We start from the raw sequence: 25728 nt of genomic DNA, 5'->3' as shown, positions 1-25728 counted from the left end.
TGTGTCCGATATTTAGTGCTTCCTCCTGATAAGTTTTACCAGAGAAAAAACAGAACCATTAGAGCACAGAATTTTTTCAACTTTATCGATAGTGATACGCAGCAGACATGTGTTGGTCGTTATCGATGTACAATGGACAATGTCAGCGCTACTACAAAAATTCAAACGTAAACGGGTAAACTCAGTTGCGGGCATAAGTGTCCACGGCGCCAAATTTAAAGGAGAACAACAAATCATTTTTGATGAGTTTTGGTGATTTATTAAAAAAATATTGCTCTCCATGCATAACTTTTCATATAATAACCATAATCATTTAACATTCAACGATATTTGAGGCGCATTCATATGCTAAAAATATATATGTTATTTTTCTTTTAAAGTAATTAATTTCAGAAATTACTTAGATAAATTAAAACTACTAAAGTGATAAAATATATAAAAAATTAGCTTCGTTCTCTATGATGCACTCCATAATACATAATGGTAATGAAGTAATTTTAATTGAATTTAACGTGTAGAATTATTATTGTTTAATTTAATTAATAAAGAATTAAATGTAAATACTTAATGTATGTCTTTTCTTGCAATTCTCTCCAGGTGTTTTCAACACAATCACTCAAATGTGGAACAGCTCTAGGTTACTCAAGACGAGATATATATATATATATATGTGTATATATAGTTATATTTATACGTTATCATCAGTTTGGTTGATATAAGTTTATAGGAAACAATTCTTTCTTCTACATATATTAGATAAGTAACTACTGTGTGGGATTTGAGACATATAGAATAACAATACATTTATTGAGGACAAGTTTTCTGTTTATTTATAATACTGGGCTGCTTTCGAAATGTTCCACATTCCATTTACTAACTTAGGTGTGTATTTCATATATGGCTATGCTGATGCTATTATATATTAGATTCATGTTAGGGTCTTTTCTGGGTCAAACAGCAAACGTTTCGGTTGATCAAAATTATTTGCAAATTAGACATAAATATATATTAGTATGCTAAAACTTAGAGTTATTCATTCTAAAGGTTTGTAGGAGCGTCTTTTAAAATTGAAATATTATGTATAGCTTTAAGCTTAAAGGTTTCTCTACTTAAAAAGTTATCTTTGTCATTTTAGAAAGGTATTATTGTTACATCGATTTTGTCTCATTTTTTGAGCATTAATTTTGAGTTTGTTTTGTAAACTGTGCTCGGTTCTCTTCGGTATTGTATAGGGCGAATAGCGCTTGAACTTTGCCTACAAACGTCAAAAAGTGTAATTTTCGTGTGCTTTATAAAAGTTTGATTCTAGATGAATCTAGATAGTTACATTTATATATATATATATATATATCTATATATACGTATAGCACAAAAGAGTTTTTATAGAGTATATCAAATTTCTAAGACTTTTCCATTGTAAAATTCACAGCGCCACCAAAATCGCAATTCCATTTCAAATATCTATTCTAACCTCACTTTTGCACAATTCCAACAGCGGTTTTGGTTGCCCTAACCTCATTTAGCACGGACAGTTGTGTATTTTATCACATTGGTGGGATATCCTCATGTGTTTTGGTCGTCCAAATTCCGGGCATTAGCTGTGGGGGTAAATTCGACTGTGGTGTGGTCAATTTCCTAAAAGTATTTGCAGCATAGATGGTATTGCTAGCATTGGAGCTGGGCTCATAGCCCTTGTTGTCCAGTCCATCGATGACAGTGAACTGTGTGGTTATGTTCTGTGCGCCATGTGACGCTGGCGAGGCGGGCCGCAAGATCGGGTGGGTGCGTGGACTACTAATCAAGGACATGCAGACTCCGCCAGCGACTGCCAGTGCAGTGTACCAGGTCTGCGGTATAAGTTGCCCAATGACGACGGTGGAGCCAATGAATGGGGCACCCAAAAGCCAGAAGCGTGCCCAGCATATTGTCGAAAAGGAAGCTATTTTGCGCTTCTCCTGGCTCACCAGCTCAACAGTGCTGGTGGTCAGTATGGACAGAGAAGTTGATATGGCCATCTTGGACACCATAGCCGTGCACATGAGCATCGCAACGTTGGCATCTAGAGACACGACCCCTGGCTTGGGTACCAGCCAGCAACACCAGGCAAAACAGCCAGCCACAATATTGAAGATACCCGCCCAGAGCCATTTGCGTGTGGTCTTCATGATCAAATAGAGTCCAATGAAAGTGCCAATCATCTCGCTTAAGCCGGCGAAAAAGGTATTGATGTAAAGATGCTCCCGACTGAAGGATCGTATATTCAGCAGACAGCCATAGTAGACGCTGATGTATAGCGACCAGGCCAGATGTACGCAGATCATGTGTCGCACTGCCTTGTCACCCTTCCAGATGGACCACCAGCTTGCTGGAGGTGGTGCATCCATGGCCGTTTGTGCCTGCAGCTCCAGCTGTTGGTCAATGTCATGTGGCAGACTGAGGCGGGTGCCATTCATCTCGGCACACTCAAGCAATATCTTCTTGGCTTCCAGCACACGACCTCGGTCAATCATCCAGCGCGGTGAATCGGGTATCCATCTAAAAAAGTAATTTAATACAAATTTGTAAATTAATTCGTCGCATTTATTTCGATAAGCACTAGTTCCATCTCTAAGATGCGTGCAGAGTTGCCACCCAGACAACAGACACCAAGACTTTTTTCGAGCTCAAATTCGAGCTCCAATTTGAAATATAAGCATGTGCTTATTTCTCTAGCTTTAGTTGGTATTTGTAATACTTACTGCCATAGGTAAATGAGTATAACTGTGGGCCAAGAGATGGCCATATAGAGATGTGACCAGCTGGACCAAAAGCTGGCTAATCCTGGCAACATCATAACCCCAATAGACCAGAATTGCTCGAAGAGTGTTGAGACACATGTGCGATATTTGCCGCCTGTTATATCCGACACTGAAATGCAAAAGTTATTTATGTGTGAAATCGATAGTGCTAAGTGCTTCTGATAAGAACTTACTTATCATGCCACCAGCGGTGTACATTTGAGCACAGCAGACAGCGGAGAGACATCTGAAGAAAACATGAAGTTCATAGGAAGCCACATGACCAGTTAAATTGCCGCAAAAGATTTGCGTGATCATGCCAAAGAGCATCACGCTGCGTGGACTGAAGCTATAGAGAAGAGAGAGCGAGAGACAGAGATCAGTTGGAGTGTCAATTCCAATTAAAATTGCGCGATTTCCAATTAGACATACTGTTTTAAAAGGTGATTGGCTAAAATGCCGCCGGTGAGCACCCCAAACAGATGGAAGAACTGGGTTACGGAGACGAGTATGTCGCGGGAGCAGACGAGATCATATTGTGTGACCACCGATTGGTAGGTGCTTTCATGCTGAAATTCCGTGCAGGGTATTACATTGGAGTTGCGATGTTGTGGTTTCTCCCAGATGCGCGGCTCCTGGGCACTGTCTGCGTACTTATAATAGTGATGAGCATGCTGCTGGGCATCCTCGTACACATTACAAAAGTCGATGGTAAACTCTTGATCCTCTTTCTCCTCTTTTTGCGGATGCGACACTTTGATCCATGCCGTCTGATTGTGGACGCCAATCTCAGAGGGCGGCTTGCAGAAGAATTCACCATGGCGGGGCGCCGGTGCCGTGAAAATGATACAAGCCATAAACCAGGAAGAAGGTATTTTGCACAGGAAGATTAAGAGCACTGTACGCAATTGCCATTTGCCCCAATGGCCGGTGATATGGCCCACTGCATCCACTTTGCTTTGCATCTTGGTGTTTGGCTTCGGCTGCTTCCCCTCGAGACGTGCGAAGGTGTCGTTCGGATGGAGCTTGTACTCTTGTAGGTGCTTGTGGTTTGGCGTCTGTCCGCCGAGCGGTGTATAGAACTCCTCCTCGTTGTTGTTGTTGGGCTCGCACTGTTCAAAGTTGAGCGTGGATGTGAGCGAAGATGATGGCGTCGGCGAGGGGTTGGGCGAGGAGTAGGTGGTCAGCGAGCTGCGCCGTCGACCCTTGTTGTTTGATGTGTGCGCTGTTTCACTACCAGGCGCGTTATACTTGCCACGTGATGGTGTTGGTGATATGTGCGGTTTAGTTACGTATACAGGTGAGTTATTCGGAGTTTTGAATGGCGTGGAGTCGTCCTCCTTCAATGGTAGCAAAGGTGATTCTGGCTGCAAAGAGATTGAGAATAGGTGAAAAGAGAGATTAATAAGGCACCTAGTGTAAGATCTACTTCAAAAAGACTCATTCAATTTGATTCATTTGAATCTAAAATATAAGATTAAGTCACACAGTGCAACTTGAGCTGCAATTTGCGTCAGCATTATATAATTTGTATTCAACTGCAGCTGACTTTTAACAAAGCCTCCCACAAACTCAGGCTAATTGAATTCTGGTTGAAATTTAAACTTTGTCCGAAAGCCTTAACCAATGCCGCTTGAAATTTGATTAGAGTCCAATTAGTACTCCAATTAGAAATTCCAACGTCGCTTTTACCTCAAATTTGACAAAATCCTCTTAGAATTTTGTTTAACCGCAAAATAAAGCCTAAGTAAGTCTGACCTTTACCTAACATTGAGCACAAATATCTCAACTACTACCCACACACATCCATACACCCACACACCCACTCGCTCACCCACTCACATGCACAAACGCCATTAAGGACTTTTCCCTTGATTATCTCAAGTATCGGCCATGCTCGGCACGAGTGCATTCAGTGAGCCTGCTGCTAAGCGGCATTCTATTGGCTGCAGTGTCTGCTGCGGTCTAAACTAACCGTCAACACTCGTATCAGGAATCTGTTGCATAGCGACTTGCCTCTTATCAAATAATGAATATAAATTGCTTTAGCACCGTAGCCTGCGCCTGGGCCAGATCCTGGCCCTCGGAGCTCCTGCTTAACCTAGCTCTATTTATAGCGCTTTTGAAGTAATTTAAAACGCAAACCCAGACAGCAACAACTACACAGCTAATCGAGACGCACACACACACACACACTGGCTATCATTGATGGGATTGCAATTCAGCCGAGGCGCATACTATAAGGTTCAAAGCTGTGCTCTCAACGACTGCCGACTGCCGGCTGCCAGCTGCCAGCTGCCGGCTGCCGGCTGCCGGCAACTGTCATGTCCTTGGCCAGCTGTGAATCAGGTCATCTTTGTGGGTCACACAATGCTGTACTCTGCGTACGGTATGCAGTATACTATATACGGTATATACGGTATATATGCTACTGCATACGGCATTCGGCATACGGTATACTATACATAATATACAGCCGCATTACGCATACGCCCTGTTTTCATTCATTATTTCCGACCAGTTTTGCGTATTTTACAGCATTTGGGCTTGCTTTGTCTTTTCTTTGCTGTTGCTCAGCGGCCCTGAGACAGGTCAACCACTTGAATACCTAATTACCTAGAAAACCTGTCCAGGTAAAGTTGTTACAAGGGAGTCATCAAATTAAAATCGTATTAAATAGGCAAAAAAAGATATCGATAATATTTTGATTATGAATAAATGCAAATATATATTATGTAAAGATATTCTCAAATTAAATTTTTAAATATATATACATATATATATTTCAGTCAAGTTTTCTCAATTTAAATCTCCTTTTATTAGCTCAATTTGCAGGGTATATTTGGACGCCTCTTTCTATTTGCTTCTTACAACGCTTTTATTCATATTGCCATTGCAATCATTGGCCAAGTTCTTCAATAACACGCTCGTCGGGTAAGTTGAAAGTACAAAACTTTTGGAGCTGGTAAAGTTTTTGCCACTTATTTTCGTTTTTGTCTGCCCAGGAAAGACAACAACTACCCCAAGTGTCGGTCCTTAAAGTACTCAGCTGACATCCCATACTTATACATGTATATGTACTTATTATGTGCATGCATATATACATAGATATATATCTATATGTATGTATATATAGAGAGTTGGTTGGCATCTTCCCACAATTGCGCTCAATTCACGCTGTGCTTCTCCCTTGCCTTCTATATAGCATGAGCCGATTGTATGGTTTTCTTAAATTGTTTGTAACAGCAATAAATAAATAACAAGATATACAATATACATTACATTAGATATTACTTTTTATAGTATATACAAATCGAGTTGAACAAACAGTATGTTATATGTCTATAAGATCTAAAGACTAGGCGCGCAACTGTTGTTTAGCTTTTTTTCATTTTCATGGAATCGATTAAAATCGATATAAATTTTCAAATATTTGAAGATATTTAAGCATTTTGAACTTTTAAGTTCCCTAAATTGACTTTCCCAAGTATACACAGAGTGCTGATACTCTGCTTTTCGTTTATACTCCATTGCAAAATTTCTGTTCAGGGTATAACCTGGTCGGGCACTCCCTACCACACTAACTTTTTATATTTTACTGTCGCATTTTTATTTAGTTTTTGTCATAATAATATTTTGTTTGTTCCGTGCGTCAAAACACTAAAATGTGCTTTTCGTTTTTCTCTTCATTGTGGGTTTGCTGTATAGCTAGTCTATATATATATATATATATATATATCATACAAACTACTGTATAGGGGCTTTCATTTAATTATCCATATGCTCAAATCGAATCGAATATTTTATATGATGAACATAAGTTATCGAGTGGGCTTGAGACGCTTCAGAAACAGTTTCACAATGTTTATTGTAAGCCATATATATATTTGTACTTTCTCTAAATGTAATAAAAAGTAATATATAATTTATTCATATATATATTTCTATTAATATAAAATATATATCTTATGTAGATAAATGTAATAGCCAATAGACTTGTCTAACATACGGCCCAAACTCTTGCTTAGCTTGAAAACCAATTCGTTTTTGAGCTTTGACACTTAATAAGCTTTTAAATTCATGATAAATTAATAAAATATATAAATTTATTGAAATCTATCAAGTCTTAGCAACTGCAGTTTCACTTGTCCGGCAATACTTTTGTTGCTCAGGAATAAGTCTCATTATTTCATTTTGAAAGGCGGGAATTCGTATTCCGAAAGTCTCCAGCATCAAACCGACACACAGCTCTCAATCCGATATGATCTTTTCTCTTCGTGAGCGAGCATAATTTATCCACATGACGACGATATAGAGGATGCGCATATATGCATGTGTATGTAGAACACTTCGCGCCAACTGTCGCGCGAGCGACACGAGAACACACCTTGAGCAGGGTTAAAGTTATTGTTAAGCTGTAGAACAGGAATATGCATAATGCATGGAAAGCGCTTTGCTCTATCAATTTCGAGCTGTGCATAAATTAAAGACCTGCACACAAATACCAAAGGTGGAAACTCAATAAGCGTTTGCCATGGGCATTTTTGATGTTCGACTTCCATTTGACGGGCTGTGCCTATAAATATGCAAGGCTTTTGCCTAGCTGCATGGCACGCTCTATTTATAGCCCGAAATGTTTCACAATCAGTTAAGCAAATAAGCTGGTTCATTTAACGGGCGATTGTTCAGTCCGATTGCTCGCATCGACTTATTGATATATTCGGCCTGACACTTGAGCAAATAGTTTTGAAGGTTAATGCCAATTGCCGGCTCTTGTTGTTGTTGTTGCGAGTCGTAAAAAACAAATAACTGTAAATAAATGAACCTTTTCTCGTATATTTTTTATGCGGTCACGTGACAGTTCAATAAACTTCCCCACCCAGTCGAATCTGTTGAACCCTATCGAAGCACATTGCATAAGCGAGCTTCGAGCTTGGAGCAAAGAACATTACTCATACGCCCCGTGGAGGGATTCACAATTAGCTACCGTTCTCCCACTTCCGGCTGTCAACTGATTTGATGGGCGTGTTAGGCTCTTGGGCGTGGCTGTACACATTAGCGTTCGCCTGTAAAAAGGTCATTAACATGCCAGCGACTACCAGCGCAGGCGTTGCTGCCAAATTGTTTTGCGCTAATTGTTTTACATCAAGAGTTGTATAAAATTATAATTGTGTCGAATTTGATTGGCAGGTCCTATATTAGGTCGCGCTGGTTAAGATTTTGTTGAAGCCTACGCAAGCTTGATTGAAATTGGTAACTGTGCGCCTCCCTCTGCAGCTTTTAAAGCCTCATTGTTACTAGACCTTTGCACATTTTCGCTGAGCCTCACATTGAGCTTCTCACCTATAATATGACTGTGAGTTGGAGAGTTTACCACTTGGCATATATTTAGATTAGCCGACAATAAAAGCATTTCTGTTAATGCTCACTAAGAAAATTCATTTCAATTTATCTTCTCGTCTTTTTGCTTAAGCTGTTTATGCGCTTGAAACTTCTGCTGCGTTGCTCAATTGAAGTTTTCAATTGATTCCCAGCTGAAATTTATGCCTGTCAGTGCGAACATTTCTTGCGATTTTCGCATTTTAATAAGCGCAAAAACCAAATAATCCGAGCCATAAATAATTCATAAGCTGCCGTCAGCGACGCATTCCTTCGTCCTCTAGTCCGTTGGTGCTCTGTCAGTTGACTGACGGGACTCATACCTAAAACACACGATTGACTGCGCTTCACACTCGGCTCAGCCTGCTGAGGTGTTATCTATATATATATATATAGTTGCCTGTATGTATGTATATATATACGCATAACTTTTGCTTATACACATTTTGTTTAGTTTGTTTAATAATAATATTGATGGCGAGTTCCTTTTGAAGTTTGAGACGTAAACAGGCGAGTCAAGAGTCTTACGGGAAATTGATTTTCTTTTCTGGCCTCTGGAGGCCTATTAAGTAGCATCTAATTATATTAAGTATACGCCACATTGGCCATACAAATTGCTTTCTGATAGCCTCGACATGTGTTATTTGCCTATTTATTATACCCGATAGCTCAACTCAATAGGTAGCTCAAGTCCGTAGCTTCCTTGTTGGCCATGAGCAGCATGCGGCATGAATTGTAGTTCCAGGAAATTTGCTAGCCATCTGCCATATGTATAAGTGGTGCTTTGTAGTACGCCTGAGCAGCGCCATTCAAGTTCAAGTTCATAAACATAATAGCATAATAAGCTAACATAAATAATAATTATATTGGATGGCACTGAGATTATTAGGGCAGCAACGGATGCGTTTTTCTACATTGTTTACCCTCGCTTTAGATCAATTTCACTTTGCGTTCATCTGCTCTGCTTACCTATTGCATGCTAAATACGTGTACACATATTAGCTAAGTGTTGCACTGTTAGCAAAAAGTAACAACTTATTAAATGTGCGCTGGAGCTGGAGCCTTGTAAACAACCACAGTTTAGTTGAAAGGAAGAATTAGCACAACAAATTTCCAAGAATTCGTTGTTTGCTATTTAATTAGCAACCAAAGAAACAAGCTTATATTCTAATACATTCACATAGACACATCTGTATGAATGAGTCAAATTAATAACTTGTAACTGAGAGAGCAACAAGAAGTTAATGCTGAGAGAAAGAGTTCGTTCAGCTAATTGGCATATCAATCTTAAGCTCTTAAGCTGTTGCTATTTTGGTTGCCCAGGTAGCACTGGTGCACTGCTCTTTTGTGCCGACTTATTCTTAAACCATTATCCTAGAATAATGATAAGTTTATTGCCAGGAGCGTGTGTTCTGGGCTCGTGCTTGTTGCTGCTTGAGGTTGCTCTTAAAACAACAGATTGTAAGTGGGTGTGAGTGCGTGTGCGTGTGGTTTCTTTGAGCTGCCATCAACTATTATGTATGCTGCTGACAACAATGGGCGCCAAAGTTAATTGGAGCGCAGCTGTAGCAGTTGAATGTCAAATGGGGAGTGGCGGCCGCAACACAACAAACACGCCCTCACGCTGCCCGTCTGTACACTCGGCCCACCTGCCGACCACCTTACCTGTCACTGTCGTGTCATGTAAAAGCGCCGAGCTGTTGACATATTGAAGCCAAAGCAACCTGACGATCCCGCAGTCCTCCCAGCCAATCAAGCGTGCTGAAGCCATGTTTTGAGCGGATAATGTGTTTCATCTTCATGGCAAATATAGGATTAATGGCGAGCTCTTGAGGCTCTATAGTTGAGTCAGTCAATCAGAAGTCAATTGCAATTGTGCTTGGCCAAACAGCTACCCGATTTATGTTTTTAATATAAATATAAGCTATATATATGCATTAATATACCAGCAGTCAATCAGCATCTCATGTAATTAAAGTGAGTATTTAATATTGTACGAGTGCATAAAGTACACAGCCTTCAGCTCTCTGGCTAGCAGAGCTATGCCTTGTTCATCAATCAGTCAATCAACCAAGAAAAATATTGCCATAGTTTAAGTCATTGCCTCTACTGTAAATACCCCTGAACTACACCAAACAAGGTGCTCTTGGCAGCCGAACTGAAACCATTACAACTCGAACAATCATTATTTATTTAGGCTTAGCCATGAGGCATGCAATAGACATAGGCAGCAATTGAACTATTTAGCTTAGAGACACGAACAGAATGCCGGCTAGACATCATACCAGACGTTGGTTAAATTTAATATTTCCACAGGCCTTTTGACAGCCCATTAAGCAGAAGGCATGAATGCACTAACAAAAGCAAGCGAGTGAGCAGCCAATAATGAACGGACTGAGAAGCAGAAGCAGAAGCAGAAGTAACTTTTGTAATATTGAGAGATGTGAATTTATGGTTTATGTGTTCCTGTTCGCATGTGTGTGTGTGGCACGTGCTGTGGCACATGTATGCAAATATGTCTTGAGTGTGGCATCAGCCGAAACTTTGGCAGCCAGCGAAAGCCGTCAAAACAATTTGGCGCAGCATGGCGTATACGTAATATATGGTAAATTGTTATTAATGTACATGTGTGTGTGTGTGTGGGTGGGTGTGGGCGTGTCTGCGTACAACGATTATTATTATGGCATGTGCATAGCGTGCACGTGTGGACGTGAAGAAATCGACCGCGGATATAAATTGACTCTTCTAGCGCCCCTCTCTGCGCTTCTCACACAGCTAGCTAGTTAGATTGCTGATCAACTTGCTGATGAACTTGACTTCATTAATTGAAAGTTTTTTGTATTTATACAATAATACAAATTGAACCTCTGCCTTCAACCAGTTGTTGGCCCACAAATGGTTTGAACAAGTGCTTTTTTCCTTTTTGTGAAGTTCACGCCAAACAAGAACTTTGCCAACTTCAAGGTAATTGGGAAAACATCATTATTTTAATTATAAGCATAGAGTACATGAAAGTGCGTCATAAAATTCAATTTGCAAACACTTTTTATGCAGCATTTGCGATGTCAAAGGGAAGCCATACAAAAATAAAATAAAAAAAAAACAGAAACACAGAAAAGGAGCAACATTTTGGGCAGATTGTCGACGTTTTCATGCAATGAGTATTGACCAAAATACGACCCAAACGGGAGGCTGTTCGGACTGGTAGTTGAGAGGTTTCGATTGAATTCGGCCAACTCAATTACGGAGACAGCAAATACGTTTAAGTTGTCCTTTTAATATGAATTTATTATTTGATTTGGCGTAAGCATGGAATATATGAATTTCAGATCTCAGAATTAAGCAAGACCTCGAGGAATTTTAAGCAATGTAGTGTAGACAGCATGAGCATTTAAATGTTAAGTAAGTCAAATAAAATTTAATAACTTAAAGAGGATTAAATGACTTTCACACTGAAATCTTTAATGCTCATCAAATATATTGTAACATTCCTGCTTTTTACATATATATAAATCACTTCCTCAAATCGATTATCTGCAAAGGCAACTTAGAATGTTTTCTGTGTTGTTTAACTTTGCTGCTAAATTCCAAATATTTTCCTGAAATACTTTAAGCACACGCTCACACATGCTGTTAAAGAGGGAGGCAGCCAAAGGAATAGAAAAAATATACAATGAGAATATGTTGCACGCCCCTTGGAGGGATTGTTCGTGCCTCGAAAAATGTTCCCCACTTGGCACGGCTCACTCTGTCAGCCCGCACGCAATTGGATGGAGTTTGCCTTGGCCCAAGCTTCAGATTTTGATTATTTTGTTATTGTTGATTAGCGACGCGTTGAACAGGAAGTCAGCATTTGGCATGATGTGAAGAAGAAATAAAGGCAAAATGAGTAAAACGCACAATTTACAAGGCAAATGCGAATGTTTTTTATTCCCTCTGTTTGGTAAACAACAATATTTCGGCTACCTTATGCCTGTTCCCGGAGCCATTTGGAGAAGGATATATTTGACCTTGATATTGTTATAGATGGGCTTTCGGCTTTACATAACATTTTTTATCAGTTATTGATGGTAATTTCCGCATGCGCCACAAAGTAATCAACATTTACATTAAGACGAGAACCAAATACATAATTAATAACAAGTCGGATCACATAGATGTACAAACGGTTGTGGACCACTGTAATCTGCAGTGACCTTTAGGGGGACCAATGAAAGCTGTAACAGCTGCTGCTTTTCAATGGCAAGGTTTGGTTTGTGTCTCTCACAAGTTCCACTAAGCCGCTTATGGAGCACACAACACACATACAAAGCATGTCACACACACACACAGCCACACACACATTTCGCACTCACACTCATATTATTATATATTATGCGACTGATTTATGTGATGGTTGGTCATCAGATAATACAGAACGTTCCATGAATCAACTCTTTTGGAGACCAAACGCAGTTTACAATAATGCTGCCTTACGCAGTTTTTATGCCATTTAATACACCTCATTTGCATGTCATTTCACCTGCCCATGAATGCAAAGGCTTCCACTTTCCACATTCGTGGTAAGTGGCATGTGCCGCAGAATTATTGAAGGTCAGCAGAAAAGAAGAAATCGCAATTATAGGAAGACAAAATACTTAATTTGTTTGTTTAAATTAAAAAACAAAATGTATTCGAACTGGAACACCTTTCACATGCCAGACAAGCCTCGTGCCAGCAAATGTTTGCAGTTGGATTCAATTAAGAAAAGGAAACAAGTTAAAAATCAATTTTAATAACTTCAGCAGAATTGCTTCAAGTGCTGAGCTTTAAAATTTCATATTTAAAGCAAAATTAAAATATACTTCTCGTCTCGGCCAAGAGTAAACCAGTTTTGTCCGCCGCCAATTATTGAAATTAAATTAGAAAATTGTTTACGTTGCTTTAAAATTTGATTTTGTAAATTTGAATTTCGCAACAATAGACTTGATGTCTTGTAAAATGCATTAACATAATTAATAATTTTTGGCCGGATGGGCATAAAGTATATAAAATAAGTACATAATAGAACATATTGTCCTTAGCTTTTATAGCTCTCTCGAATGCCTGTGTAATAGTGCAGAGGAGCAGACGCTGAAAAGTATGCAATATAATTTTTATGACATATTTCAATTAGTTGCGTCAAGCTCCACTTGCATGTGTCACTCATAATGTACCGTTATGTCTGTCCGGCATTGTCATGTCCATGCAGGGAATAGCTAAATTGCCATTTAATGCTCCTACAGCCACTGAGCGCAAATTGCTATTTATTGCGGCCTGTGGGTTCGTGGCACTTTCTCATTTTGAACGAGCATCGCTTAATTGGCAGCTTATTTCCTGTCATTTATTTGCACAAGTGTCTTGGGTAGTGAGTGAACATCAGCCACTTGCTTGTTTTATTTACATTTATGAGCACATTCATTTCCTTGCAGCAGATTTCAGCATGTGCCATTAGAGCTACCAAGTGGAATAAGCAACGCATTTGTAATTTCAATTTCATTTGCACCGGTTAGAACGCGATACAAAGTAAACAACTTGAAGCATGCCGCGTAAGTGTCGGTAAACAATAAAAATTACATGCGAGCTGCCAGCAATAATGCAACATTCTGCATTGCGAGCTTATTGATATTGCACTTCTACTCGATTTGGAACAACAGCGATATCGATAATAAGTTTAAGTGTTACCTTACTCCTTAATACAGCAGATTTGCTCATTTTGGAGCATTAATAAGAAATCGATAATTCAAGTAAAGTTAATTTATCGAAGCCCCAGCTTTGTTTTTATGTCAGCTTAAATTAGTTTTATTTCCGTCCTTATTAAGCTGCCAATTTTACGCTTGATTAGTTGCGTCAGTTTGCTACTGATATACTAAATCAAAGTATAATTTATGCATTGCCTTTTATCATACATACAAATTGGTTTCAATTTCTTTTGTCAGGCCTAATTTTGCTTGGTCCAGGCTCAGTGATTAAAGTTTCAAGTGCACGGCACGAGCAGCCGGCAGCGGAAAATATTGCTGATTAAAGCGAAGGAGAGGAAGCAGCAAAAATGCGTAGCTTGTTATATAATTTCGGAACAACCCCGAATGAAACCACATACACATAACCAGGCACACCCACCGAAAGTCGCTCGACTTAACCCAATGTCCCAAGAAATCTTAAGTTGAACTTCAAAGTGTTTTAGTGCCTACGCCTGATTAAAGACGAAATTTCCAAAATGCCATTGTAAATGGCTCAAGGTTCTCTAGATTTACCCCAACCCCTAAACAAATTAAACAAAGTTCTCGAGCCACATGACCCCAGTCGCCTTCAGTTCAATGTACGGCCGGCGCTCAGAACACTTGAGATATATGCAAATAAAACGAAATGAATATTATTTTCAGGGCTTTAAGCAACTGTAGGCAGAAATGAAAATAAGCAACTTGTGAAAGTAATTAAAAGTCGATCTCTTAAAATACACCTCTCTGTTTTACTTAACAATGATTAATAAACACTCTCTAAAACTAAGCTTAACCATTTTCAGTTACAACTTTTGCATAATTTTAGGTTTTTTCGTTTGGTTTTTATTTTGCTTTACGAGGCGAGCTTTGACCTAGCCGGGGTCGGCAAAAACATTTCCAGGTTTAGGTCCCTCTCACTTTGGGCATTTTTTTCATCTTCTTATGCTTTTGGGAGCGGGCACAATAAAAGTTTTGTTTGCATCATAAAAGCGTCCCTTTTTGCTTAGATTTGTTGTCAGTATCTTTATGATACGGGGTGTGGGAGTGTGTTTATACTCACACATATATGTTACGTGTATATGTGTGTATGAGTGTGTGCGTGTGCGTGTGCGTGTGCTTTGGCGTGTCCGTCCCTTTTATGACATACTTTCACATAACATTTTTGGGACAGCAGCAGTGCGTAAAAGTGTACCGAATGCGCAATTAGCATACCAAATGCTCAAAAAGCGAGAATCTCCACCCGAACCTTATATGCAACGCTTCTTCCTGTTTTCCTCTGGTTCTTCTGGCTACATTTAATTGTGCCCCTTCCAATTTGATATCATAATTTCAAAATACTTAACCATAAGTGGCTTAAGCTTGTTATCTGGCAATCAGGCAGCTAGCGAACAATTCAATATTTGGATATACATTAAAAAAATGTATTGACTGGTTTTATAAATATTAACCAATATAAAAATATGACTTTATTACATAAAAAAAGTAAATTTGTGAAATTTTACGATCTTATTCGTCTTGTGCGCGCTCAAATGAAAGAAGCTTGTGAGTCTTAAAAAACAATTTTAATTTAATTTGCAATCAAAGATCAAACACATGTGACATTGTCGAAAGTACTCAACTAGAAGATATCCTGTATACCATATTAAACTGTTATTCCAAAAATATCTCTACGCAAATCAATGCATCCATGCAACGAAACACATACATATATATATAGACATATATATACATTAGTTCGGACGGACTTATTCAAATGCCAAATTTAGTGAGTCTAGATCAAGAGAAGTGCCAGGTATGCTCATACAACGATAACGCTTTTAGCCGTGAAAAGTTATCGATTATTTTGAAAGAAAGTTAAGCTCGAGTGTCCTACGTGTTAAATTACAAGTTTTCTTTGCTTGTCAACTTTAGCTTAAATTTCTGCGCGCATCTACTTGAATGTGCCTAGAATAATCAATTTGATGAATTTAGAAACTATGTGCATGACATGCATGAGAGATTTATTTAATAAATAAATTTATAATATAAATATGTACTTGTATCTCATGCATGACATGCACATACATATATCTAAATTGAAGTCGCGTGCTTCTATCATTTGCATATGGCTCTAGCTCTGGCTTTTGTTCTCGTTCCCTTTCTGCGTTCGTGCTCTCTTTAAAGTAGAAAACAAGTTGAAAAATCCAATTTGCATATTCCTGAGAGTTTTTTCTATATTTATTTTAATGTGATTTAGAGCGTGGCTGCTAGGCCTATGAAAGTTACAAATTCGTGCACATTTCTAATGAGTTGGCCAACTAACTGGGCGTAACTTGGCGCCCACCCCTAGCTGAAACGTCCGCTCCCATGGGTAGATACCTGGCCCAACTGGAATTAACTGTGCGATTTTATCAGCTGTTGGCGCGGCACGTGTTTATTTCCCTGTTGCCTCCAAAAGCAAAGAGCTATGCAAATATTTTGCATACGAGCTACGTCACAATACTTAATTAGAGAGCTAATCGTGAAGCTAAGTCAAGTCGCAATTCTCTTTGCACTGTAGCCGTGCGAAAAGCGGGCATATTGAAGCGCAGCCCAGCTGTGTAACAGGCAAAGAGGAAGCACGACTGAATATATATATGGTTTCCTGATACTCAATTAAACATCCAAAATCCATAAGAAAACTAAGTTGTCTGAGGTAAGGCATTAGATTATTTAATTATTTAGCAAACAAAGCTAGGACATCCTACTTTTCAAGCATTATACGGGATATGTGCACTTATAGGTGCATAATTTAGATCACATTGTAGGGTATTCCCTAGTCTCGCATAGCCTTCACTTATATTTTAATGCTGATGTCATCTAGACTTTAGTAATTTTAATTAAAAACTCAAAGCAGCTGCCTTGCGTTGCCATATTCTGCGCGATTGGAGCTATTTCGGATTGCCAGGAGCGCAAACCAAACAAAATATATTTGACAAAACAAAAGTATATATCTTTAGATGTCAGCGAATAGATATCCTCGCCCAAGTTCACAGTAAACAACGGCGCACACGCTTGAGTCTGTAGTTATTTATTTATGAGAGTATAAAGCAGACACCATTTGAATTTATTGCCGGGGTCAGCTTTATAAACACTGCCCAAAATGTCGCAGTTGTGCGATTTTTCGCAGCGCAACGTTTCTCATCAAAGCTCATTAGTCGCAGGGAGTAGGGCACCACAGTTCGTATATGCCGTGCGTTTAATTTCATGAATTATTTAAAAAGATTTGATTAAGTGCGAGCTGTCATGCAGGCATAAGGCTCAACAACTGAATTTTGCTAGCAGATACCCTATAATCAGCGACAGCAGCTTATATCAAAGATGTATGCATCATGAATGACTCGACTGAATCGAGTTATAAATATATATAGAAATCGACTTGGGTTGTTCGTCCCATATCAGTTATAGATGATTGATAAGAAACTTAGCTTCTTCTATATATTTTCCTGATAGAAGAATTATGTGTATATATATAGACCTAGTAGTTGCCTTGCTAAAATACTCTTTATCTGCAGCTTTAAATGGCTAAGCGTTATAAAAGCGCCTTAATAAACTCATCCTTTAACACATTCAACAAATTCTTGCCAGCTTAAAGCCGGTTCCGACCTGAGTTGTGCCGTCAGTGCTGGCTAATCTAATCTTGCGGCTCTTAAGGCCACCCACGCTACTTTGCAGCAGCCACAAAACTTATCTAGTGTTCCACACAATTTGTCTTGGTGGCTGTTTTCTAATTATAAGTCCATATATATATATATAGATAGAGGGTTGAAATAGGCTTAATATTCAGTTAAAGCCAAGTACCGTATTTCCATCTTCATCATCGTCTTCATCGTCTTCGTCCCCATCATCGTCGCCGCCACCACCACCATCGCCGTCACCATCACCACCATCACCACCATCACCATCACCACCATCATCATCAGCATCGGCGGCTGCGATTTGCTTCTCTTCGCTGCGAGCCGCTTGTATTGTTGACTTTTCGCTGCTGCTGCCGATGCCACTGGAGGAGCCATTGCCTATGCCGCAGCCACTGGTGCTGCTGTTGCTGTTGCTGTTGGCGTTGCTGTTGCTGTTGTTATTGCCGCTACTGTTGTTGTTGGCGGTGGCCATGTTGCCAAGCAGACCCTGACCATGACCATTGGCAACTTGGTTTTTATTGCCGCCGCCAGCGCCGTTTGAGTTCGTGAGCATTGTGCAAAGCGGCCGGCAAACGGAAGCGCGCCTTTTACCCTGTTAAATTGTCAATTATAAGCAGCATTTCCACCAAACGGCGGCACTTTCACTTTTCCAACACTGACACACACACATACACACGCAGACACACGCCCACGTACGCGCACAAAATGTGGTCACAGCTGCGCCTTGGAGCTATAAAAACGTTTATGTTATTTCGAGTTGACTGTTTATTTTTTCGTATTTCACAACAAGTGCTCTCGGCTCTTGGCCAAGTTATTGTAAAGCAATTTATTGCAATTATATTGTTTTTTAAAACGTTTAACTTCACTTCAATTGAAACATGTCTTCGCTGCTGCACAGCGCTGCGTATGCGCAATATTTTAATTTATTAGGTTACCGTCGCCTGAGCCACAGATTTGTTAGAACAAAAAACAAAAAGTTTATTTTAATTGTTAATTAAAGTATTTAATTTTGTTCGGTTTGTAATAATTTCAACATGAGTTTCACATTTTGAAACCGTTTCGAATTGTTTTGAATTTTCTTCACTTTATTTTTATTTCTTTGAATTTAGGCCAGTTCTTTTTGGCTTGGTGGCGCCTAAGTTTAGGTGGTAATAAAAACGGTTTAGACATTTCGACGTCCGTCTTCCAAAATGCTTGTCTCGCACTGCAGCTCGGCCTACGCGCAACTGAACTACCGAAATGCGGCTAAAAGCTCAGCGAGCGGCAATACACTTCGGCATCGGCTTTCCCTTGCAGTTTTTCCGAGCCCTTGACGAGTTGGCGAAAGCTTTTCCCCACCCTCAGACAGGTACAGCTTGACTTTCTTGGCTCCATTCATGACCAAGGTTTCCATTTCACCCCGAAGCTCTCACTTTCGCTGCTGTCCTTCCGCTCACCCAAAATGGAAGTCGAAAGCTTTTGAAGTTGCCTGAAGAAACAAATCCAAGGTCTTCTCCCGCACTGCTTTTTTGTACAGTCGCAGCTGATTCGCGATTCCCAGACCAAATTATACAAAACTAACTGTTGACAAATTATTTACATCTATTCGATCAAATGCAAATCGCCTTTCGTGTTGCCCAAACATTTTTATCTATTATGAGCCCAAACATAAAGCACCTCAAGCGCCTCTCCACTGTGGCCAAAAACAATTTGTAAAACAATTTGCAAACAGCAAAGCCTAAAGGCAACCAAACTCTTTACGTACGTATCACTGCGTGCCTTGTGCTGAATTCAAATACGATTTCGACTAGCCAGAGAAACAACTGAAGCTATGCTATATAGCAGCATAAAGTATTCCAACTCAGCTCATACAATTAGTTAGTAAAAGTTTAATCAATGAAGTTTTAGCAGCGCAATAACTGCCGATTCGTGACTTTCTATAGGCCTGACTCAACTGATGACAACTGAATAATGCAAAGATAGTTAAGATTATATAAACAGTTATTATTATTGTACAAGAAATAAATAAAGTATAGTTCCCTTTTCCAAACATAATTAGACGCACTAATCAGGCTCGATATTAGCTATTCTGAACAACAAAATTGCCATAAAACTTTATTAATAATATATAAATATTATATTTAAGTAATACTGATACTAATAATATTTAACTTGATTGTAAATTAAATTAAATTTTTGCTTTATAGCAGTCGATTTTCTGTTTTCATCTTCTCGTTTCTAGCGAACTACAAAGCTAATTTGTAACTGTATTTAGTGCACATTTAGTTGTGCAATATTTTATGTATTTGAAGAGCTTCTAACACAAGTACAAGCATGCATCTCTTTTAAGGAAGCTGAATCTTAACTAACTTATCTTGATTTTCATTGAGTTAAATAAATAAGTTGATTTTCTGCTTTACCTTTGCTTTTCTATTCAATCTAAGCTGCTTCCACGTATTCGACATTTAAAAGCTGTAGACTAAAACAATTTTCCACGAAAATTAATTTTCAATTTTTGGTTTGATTTTTAGTTTTCATCTGCAACGGAAAAAGTTCAGACCAAACCCTAAACTAGAGCATGTTCGAATGCATAAATTATGATTTCTGCGTATCATAAATCATGGCAAATTGCAAATGGCGAATGTGAGAAAATTATTAATTTTACAGCCTGCATTAACTTATCCAATGCATAAGTACTTGGGCTGACCAATCAATGGATATTATTGTATTATTATGTTCTAAAGTATATTTAAAATTCAAAATTCTTTTTTTTTTATAGTCATTGGAAATTGATATTCAGGGTAGAATATTTTTGTGAAAATGTAGGTAATAGGCGGAAAAAGGCGTTATTTATTATTTGTTATTGATCAGAACGACTTGCCCAGTCGATCTAGCCTAGCAATCACAGCTAGTGTGAACGCAACGGTCTTGTAAATCAGAAAAGCTAGTGACTTGAAATTTTAAATCTATCTATATCTATCTATATATAATCCTGTATACCATAAGCAGTACCAGTTTATTATTATCATTTCAGATAGCTCATTCCATTTACTTAGATGAAAAAATCCTATTTGCCATTAGTTTCTATAATGAAGACGCACATTTTATATATTTTGGATTTTTGGAGTTTAGATACCTCTTCCGCTTCCTCCCAAAATTTGTAAGAAATACTAGAGACTTGCCCTTTGGTAAATATATACATATAAATGTGATTATCCTGCACTGCAAATTTGATTAAGAAACTTCAGCTAAACAGAAAAGTATTTCAAACAATGAAGTTCCCGCAGTGAAGGTCAAGTGCAGCTGCTGTGTCAACTGCGCAGTAAGCAGAGCCCAGGCTTATGTGTGGGTATGCGTGCCTATGTGTGTGTGTGTGTGCTTGTGCATGTATAAACGAAGCACAGATTGATGAGAATATCAGCTATTTAGAGGGCTCAGGATATCTCCTAGTCTAGCAGTCTCAACCATAGCACTCGCTCTTGTTTGTTTAAAATTTACTTGCAGATCTAATTCGCCAGCTGCCAAATCAACAACAACAACAACAAGGTTGTTGTTGCTGTTTTTCGTGAGCGTAACACATAAAGTTGCCTATGGCACGTGCTGCACGCAAATTAGATTACGTATACGCAACGTGGCCCGCCACTTGTTTACGCCAAATGTAAACATTTGTTTGCATTCATTTAAATGACAAAAGGAACAGACAAGTTCATGAAACATTTCAAGCATTGCAATAAAAGTTTTCTACAGCAATTTGATGAGTTTAAAGATTTTCGGCTCGCAAAAGGAAATTATTTCACTGCGCAACTTGTTTTGTCGTACTTTAATGCCATTATCTTGCAACGTCGCCTTCCATGCAAATTGCTTGCCGTCAATTAGAGAGAATACGGCCAGCGGGTCATTTGATCAATACTTGTTACTATCCTTGTGCGTTTCTTAGTTCGACTTGCCACTTGCCTGGCCTTGGCAAACAAAACTCTTCTCCAGTGAAAACCTTGAGCTTGGCTATAAACTTGCAACACGCGTAAAGCCAGTTGCAGCAGGAAGTTCACATTATTAGCCCAAAGCAATGCCTCCAATTGAAAGCCGTTGGCAAGATATCGCATGTCAAAGGCAAAGTACTGCGTATTAACTATTAAATATATATGATGTATATGCGTAAGTATTTATCTAAATTTGTGTGAATGCAAATATTGTTGAAACTGCAGCAGGCAGCTTTGCTTTGTGACCTCTAATTGCATTTTAACCATGCAGCATAACTTTAAGGAAAAGTTTACAATTATTAGTATGGAAAAGTTTTTTAAGTAAGGCAGAAGCTTTTAGCCATAAGCAGAAGCAATAGCAGCTTCTTATAACGAAATCAATTTTACCCAAAGTGGTCAAAGAGGCAAATTTTAACGAAATTAAAATATAATTTGAAATAGACAAGGGAATTGATTTACATTTTAACAATGCAACAAAACTTTACAGTTATGAGTATGGAAAGGTTAGCTCGTGTGCCGTATATCAAATAAAGCACATGCTTTTAGCCATGAGCAGGAGCAGTGACAGCTTCTTAGAAACGGAATCAAATTTATCAAAGTTGACAAAGAGCCAAATTTTAACGAAATTAAAATATAATTTGAAATAGACAAGAGGATTGATAGAAATTTGATCAGCTTTGCATAAGCTGGCTAAGAGCGTAGCCTTGAAAATTCTCAAGGTTAACTTAAAGCAGGTAAACTGTGATTTCAGTTATTAGAAGAGAGCAACGTGTTAAGCAAACCAAACTGACTTAAACTAAAAAATAGACTGTTTAAGTTCTCTTGCAGTCTTACAAACTTAAGGCTTGAACTGCTGGTTATAGCAACTCGGGTTCAACAGCCTTTGACCTGGCATATATAAACTGTATAATTAAATCCATATTACAATGCTTTTTCTGAACCTAAATGTTTCGGGTTGCGCTAAGAGGCTTCTCAGGAGCGGGCAATTAAATCTGTTGCCGAACGTCGCGGCGCAGCTTAATATTATCTTAACAGAATCGAACGAATCACCTGCACTTTAAGCATCACAATCTTGATCTCGACTTTATCGCGTGGCGAGCAGCTGGCGTGTGCATCGTCCAGTGGCAGGGGCAGGGGCCGGGGCTGAGTTTCCAGCTCTGAGAACTGTTTGTTGTTGCTGACTTGTGGGGCCGCTGCAATGGCAGCGTTGCCGCAGCTGATGAGGCTGGCATCGGGATGTATGAAACTCATGCTGAGCTTCTATTTGGAATAAATCAACTAAAAACTTCACTGCGCTGCGAGCACTCAATGAATATTCACATTGGTTGTGTAATTTTTCTTTTACTTTTTTTTTTAAATTTACTTTTTGTTTGTTTTGCTTTTGCTGCACTTTATATAATCACAACGGCAACAGGAATTTTGGTGTTTTTTATAGCGTACACATTGTGGGGCAGCATGTGCCAAGTGAATTTATTTCAATTATTAGAAATGAATTAGAAGAGCAACAGTTGTAATCACAGCACAGCCGAATCGCTGCGATCGCACTGAGGTTGAGGTAAGGGCCGCACAGCGAACAGTTCTTAGCTGCTTTTTTAATTTTGTTTGATTTTTTCTTTTTCCTCTTGTTTTTTTTTTTTTTTGGTTTGCTGAGTGTTGGTGTCTCGATTTCCGCCAGTGCCGCTCAAAAGGAAGCAAGAGCAACAGCACTTGTCTCCTATGGTATTTATAGCAGGCCCCCAAAAGCAGCAGAAGCCAGCAAGATCAACGGCAGCAAGCATCACAAATCTTTCTGCATGCTGCACTCTGCAACCGCTTCCGCCTGATGGCTCAAAGTCAAGTTCAAGTTTACTTAGCCACAAGCACAGAGCGGACGACAGCGTGACAGAGCCAGAGAGTGTAGAGAGGTATTGGCCAATTCATGACGTTCTGTTGTAGTTGATTTAGTTGCTGCCAGAACTACTAACCAACACACACACACACAAATTACGTCTACAGAGTGCTTGCCAAAAAAAAAAAAGAAACAAAAGGCATCTAGACGGCAATTGAATACACTTTTGCTATACTCTATCTAGTTATTAAATATTAAGAAGTTATCGATGGCTCTTATTCCAGAAGTCAAGTTTAGTTTATTTAGTTTTGAATTTAATTTACTTCATTTTAACTATCTGATACACAGCTATGATTTATGCCTCGCATTAACAAAGTTTCAGTCTTAGTTTTATATTAGTTTTTATATTAGATATATAAAAATTGGAAACTAGTCTGCATATAGTTATGTATGCGCTTTATAACTATATATTTTTATGTAGTCTTATACAGTCATCTATTGCTATAGCCTTATATTTCAATAGAATTATAATACCCATTCAATACACTGCTTTTAAAAACGCTCATACGCCCTGTCAGCCAGCAAGCAGTCGTTTGATTCGAATCTTTCCCTCTTTCAGTTCGTTTCGTTTGCTTAAGTGTTCGCTTGCTCTGTTGTTGTTGTTGTCGTTGTTGTTTTCCTTTTCAATGTTGCTTTCGTTCAAGTGTCCGCTTGTGTATTTGTTTAGTCTTGCTCGACAAGCATTTATTTGTTTTAATTTTTTTTTTGTTTTTGTTATATACTAAATTGTTGTTGTTTTTGGTTTTTTAACAATTATCACACGCAGCAGCAGTAGCTGTAGCAGCTGTCATAAGTCAAAACCTTATCGAGAATCGGTGATATATATATATATAGATATATATATGTGTATTTAATGTGCTCAACACGTTCTCCGCAGCACGTTTCACACTTGTGTTTGCCAAAGTAGTTAGCTTTAGTCTAAGCTAAATTTGTCATCTGTCTCAAATCAATAAGTGTTTCAGGATCTCAGTTGTCATTCTGATTATTGTTGCTGCAAATGTATTTGCTAATCAAAAAACCAATTTTCCATTGCGAATCTTCGTAATTTGATAGATTTTTGTAAATATAATTTAATTTATTTTACTGTTTGTAATCTTAGTTCTGAAAGTTAATTTCTGGATGTGCAATCAACAATCTTTGTATATTCCAGAGCAGCGTAATTTAGTGTCAGCCATTCATTTAACTTTTCAGTTTTGTTTGTGTTGTAACTTATTTTTATTTATAGACAGTTTGTCAACACTTTTTATGCAGTTTAAATTAATCGATTATCTAATAAGATCTTTTAACTACCAAAGCTGCTGCTGTCGCTGTTGCCGCTGCTGCTGTCGCTGCGGCTGCTGCTGTTGCTGCTACGGCATTCAAGCCTGCTTATATAAATTTCCCACAATGTGAGTTTGAATATTCGATTTGCTCATTAACATTGAATTCTGCATGAGAGAGATTATATATAGGTACATCTATGTATGTATATATATAAGTTTTTTCACCACTTTTTTGCGATTGCATAATTTGCATGTTACGTGGAAAAGTAAACATGACAATAACTATGCACTAAAAAGAATGTAAATAAAACTAACCCATTTTTCCCATTAAACCGAACGAATCAAATGATAATCGTGTGTAATATATATATATATATATAAAGTGACTGAGTTTAATTCTATGCTGCTGCAATTAGTCAATCATTAAAAACAGAACCAACTGCCAACAGAATCAAATGCTAAGAGCGTGCGGAGTTTTGTAGTGACTTTTACAGATACTGATACAGGTAAAAAGTTCATGCACATGACGTAGGTGTATTAAGTTGAGCACCAGTCATTAGTCATATATATGTAGGGTTTGATTATGGATGCATTTGTGTATAAATGGGGAAACCTGTCACGTGCCTCCCTGCAAGTACTTAGTACTAAATACTTCATGTCTAATGCGATACGCGGTGATTTTTGCAGCAGTATTTGCTTAAGCTCAGCCAAATGCATCGACTCTATAACGCTCGCTGAGTAATTCGTCAAAAGATCGTGTTTTCCTCCAGTTAGTGACCCCTTAAATAGGCGCAAAACCCGTTTGATATTTCATATTTCTTACTTCATTTTCGCTCTGATCTCGTAAAAAAACCTTTTCTTTAATTCATTTTATGCATAATTCATTGGGTTTGCGCCTCATTGCGCCGCGTCATGTGTAAATCGCGCGACGCTCGTGCCAATACAGATATATATGTATATATATCTATAATTATATATATAAATGTTTGTATATTCCCCCGAACCCTGTAATTTCCCACACACAGAGAACGCTCCAATAATTAACTGAAAGATTTCATAGCTACCGACT

At 38.5% G+C, this 25728-nt stretch overlaps 1 protein-coding gene and 1 long non-coding RNA gene across 3 annotated transcripts; one reads left to right on the top strand and one right to left on the bottom strand.

Moving 5' to 3' along the window:
- Positions 1-1420: 1420 nt before the first annotated feature.
- LOC111604830 (solute carrier family 22 member 3) lies at positions 1421-23041 on the bottom strand. 2 transcript variants are annotated; one of them, XM_023323054.2, is made up of 5 exons: positions 22560-23041; positions 3210-4144; positions 2972-3126; positions 2739-2907; positions 1421-2535 (listed from the first exon to the last, which is right to left on the bottom strand). In XM_023323054.2, exons 1-5 carry the CDS (start codon positions 22758-22760, stop codon positions 1545-1547), a joined length of 2451 nt encoding a protein of 816 aa, XP_023178822.2. In that variant the 5' UTR covers positions 22761-23041; the 3' UTR covers positions 1421-1544. The 2 variants fall into 2 exon arrangements, with proteins under 2 accessions (XP_023178822.2, XP_023178823.1); XM_023323055.2 differs by lacking the exon at positions 22560-23041 and adding an exon at positions 17714-17729.
- Positions 20010-20921, top strand: LOC111604831. Its single transcript, XR_002751776.2, has 3 exons — positions 20010-20172; positions 20564-20717; positions 20778-20921. It is a non-coding gene; the product is annotated as an uncharacterized LOC111604831 (long non-coding RNA).
- Positions 23042-25728: the final 2687 nt, after the last annotated feature.

The sequence above is a fragment of the Drosophila hydei genome, unplaced genomic scaffold (assembly GCF_003285905.1).
Source record: "Drosophila hydei strain 15085-1641.00,03,60 unplaced genomic scaffold, DhydRS2 tig00000063-arrow-pilon, whole genome shotgun sequence".
In the NCBI taxonomy this organism is placed as follows: domain Eukaryota; kingdom Metazoa; phylum Arthropoda; class Insecta; order Diptera; family Drosophilidae; genus Drosophila; species Drosophila hydei.
The sequence above is the reverse complement of the archived record's forward strand: the minus strand, read 5'-3'. Positions and strand labels throughout refer to the sequence as shown.

Bases quoted from the DNA above. Each gene is read 5' to 3' on its own strand.
- LOC111604830 (XM_023323054.2), bottom strand. From the start codon at position 22,760: ATGAGTTTCATACATCCCGATGCCAGCCTCATCAGCTGCGGCAACGCT. The intron at 4,145-22,559 runs GTGATTCGTTCG...ATCTCTTTGCAG, and splicing joins TTGTGATGCTTAAAGTGCAG to CCAGAATCACCTTTGCTACC. The intron at 3,127-3,209 runs GTATGTCTAATT...TCTTCTCTATAG, and splicing joins GCCAATCACCTTTTAAAACA to CTTCAGTCCACGCAGCGTGA.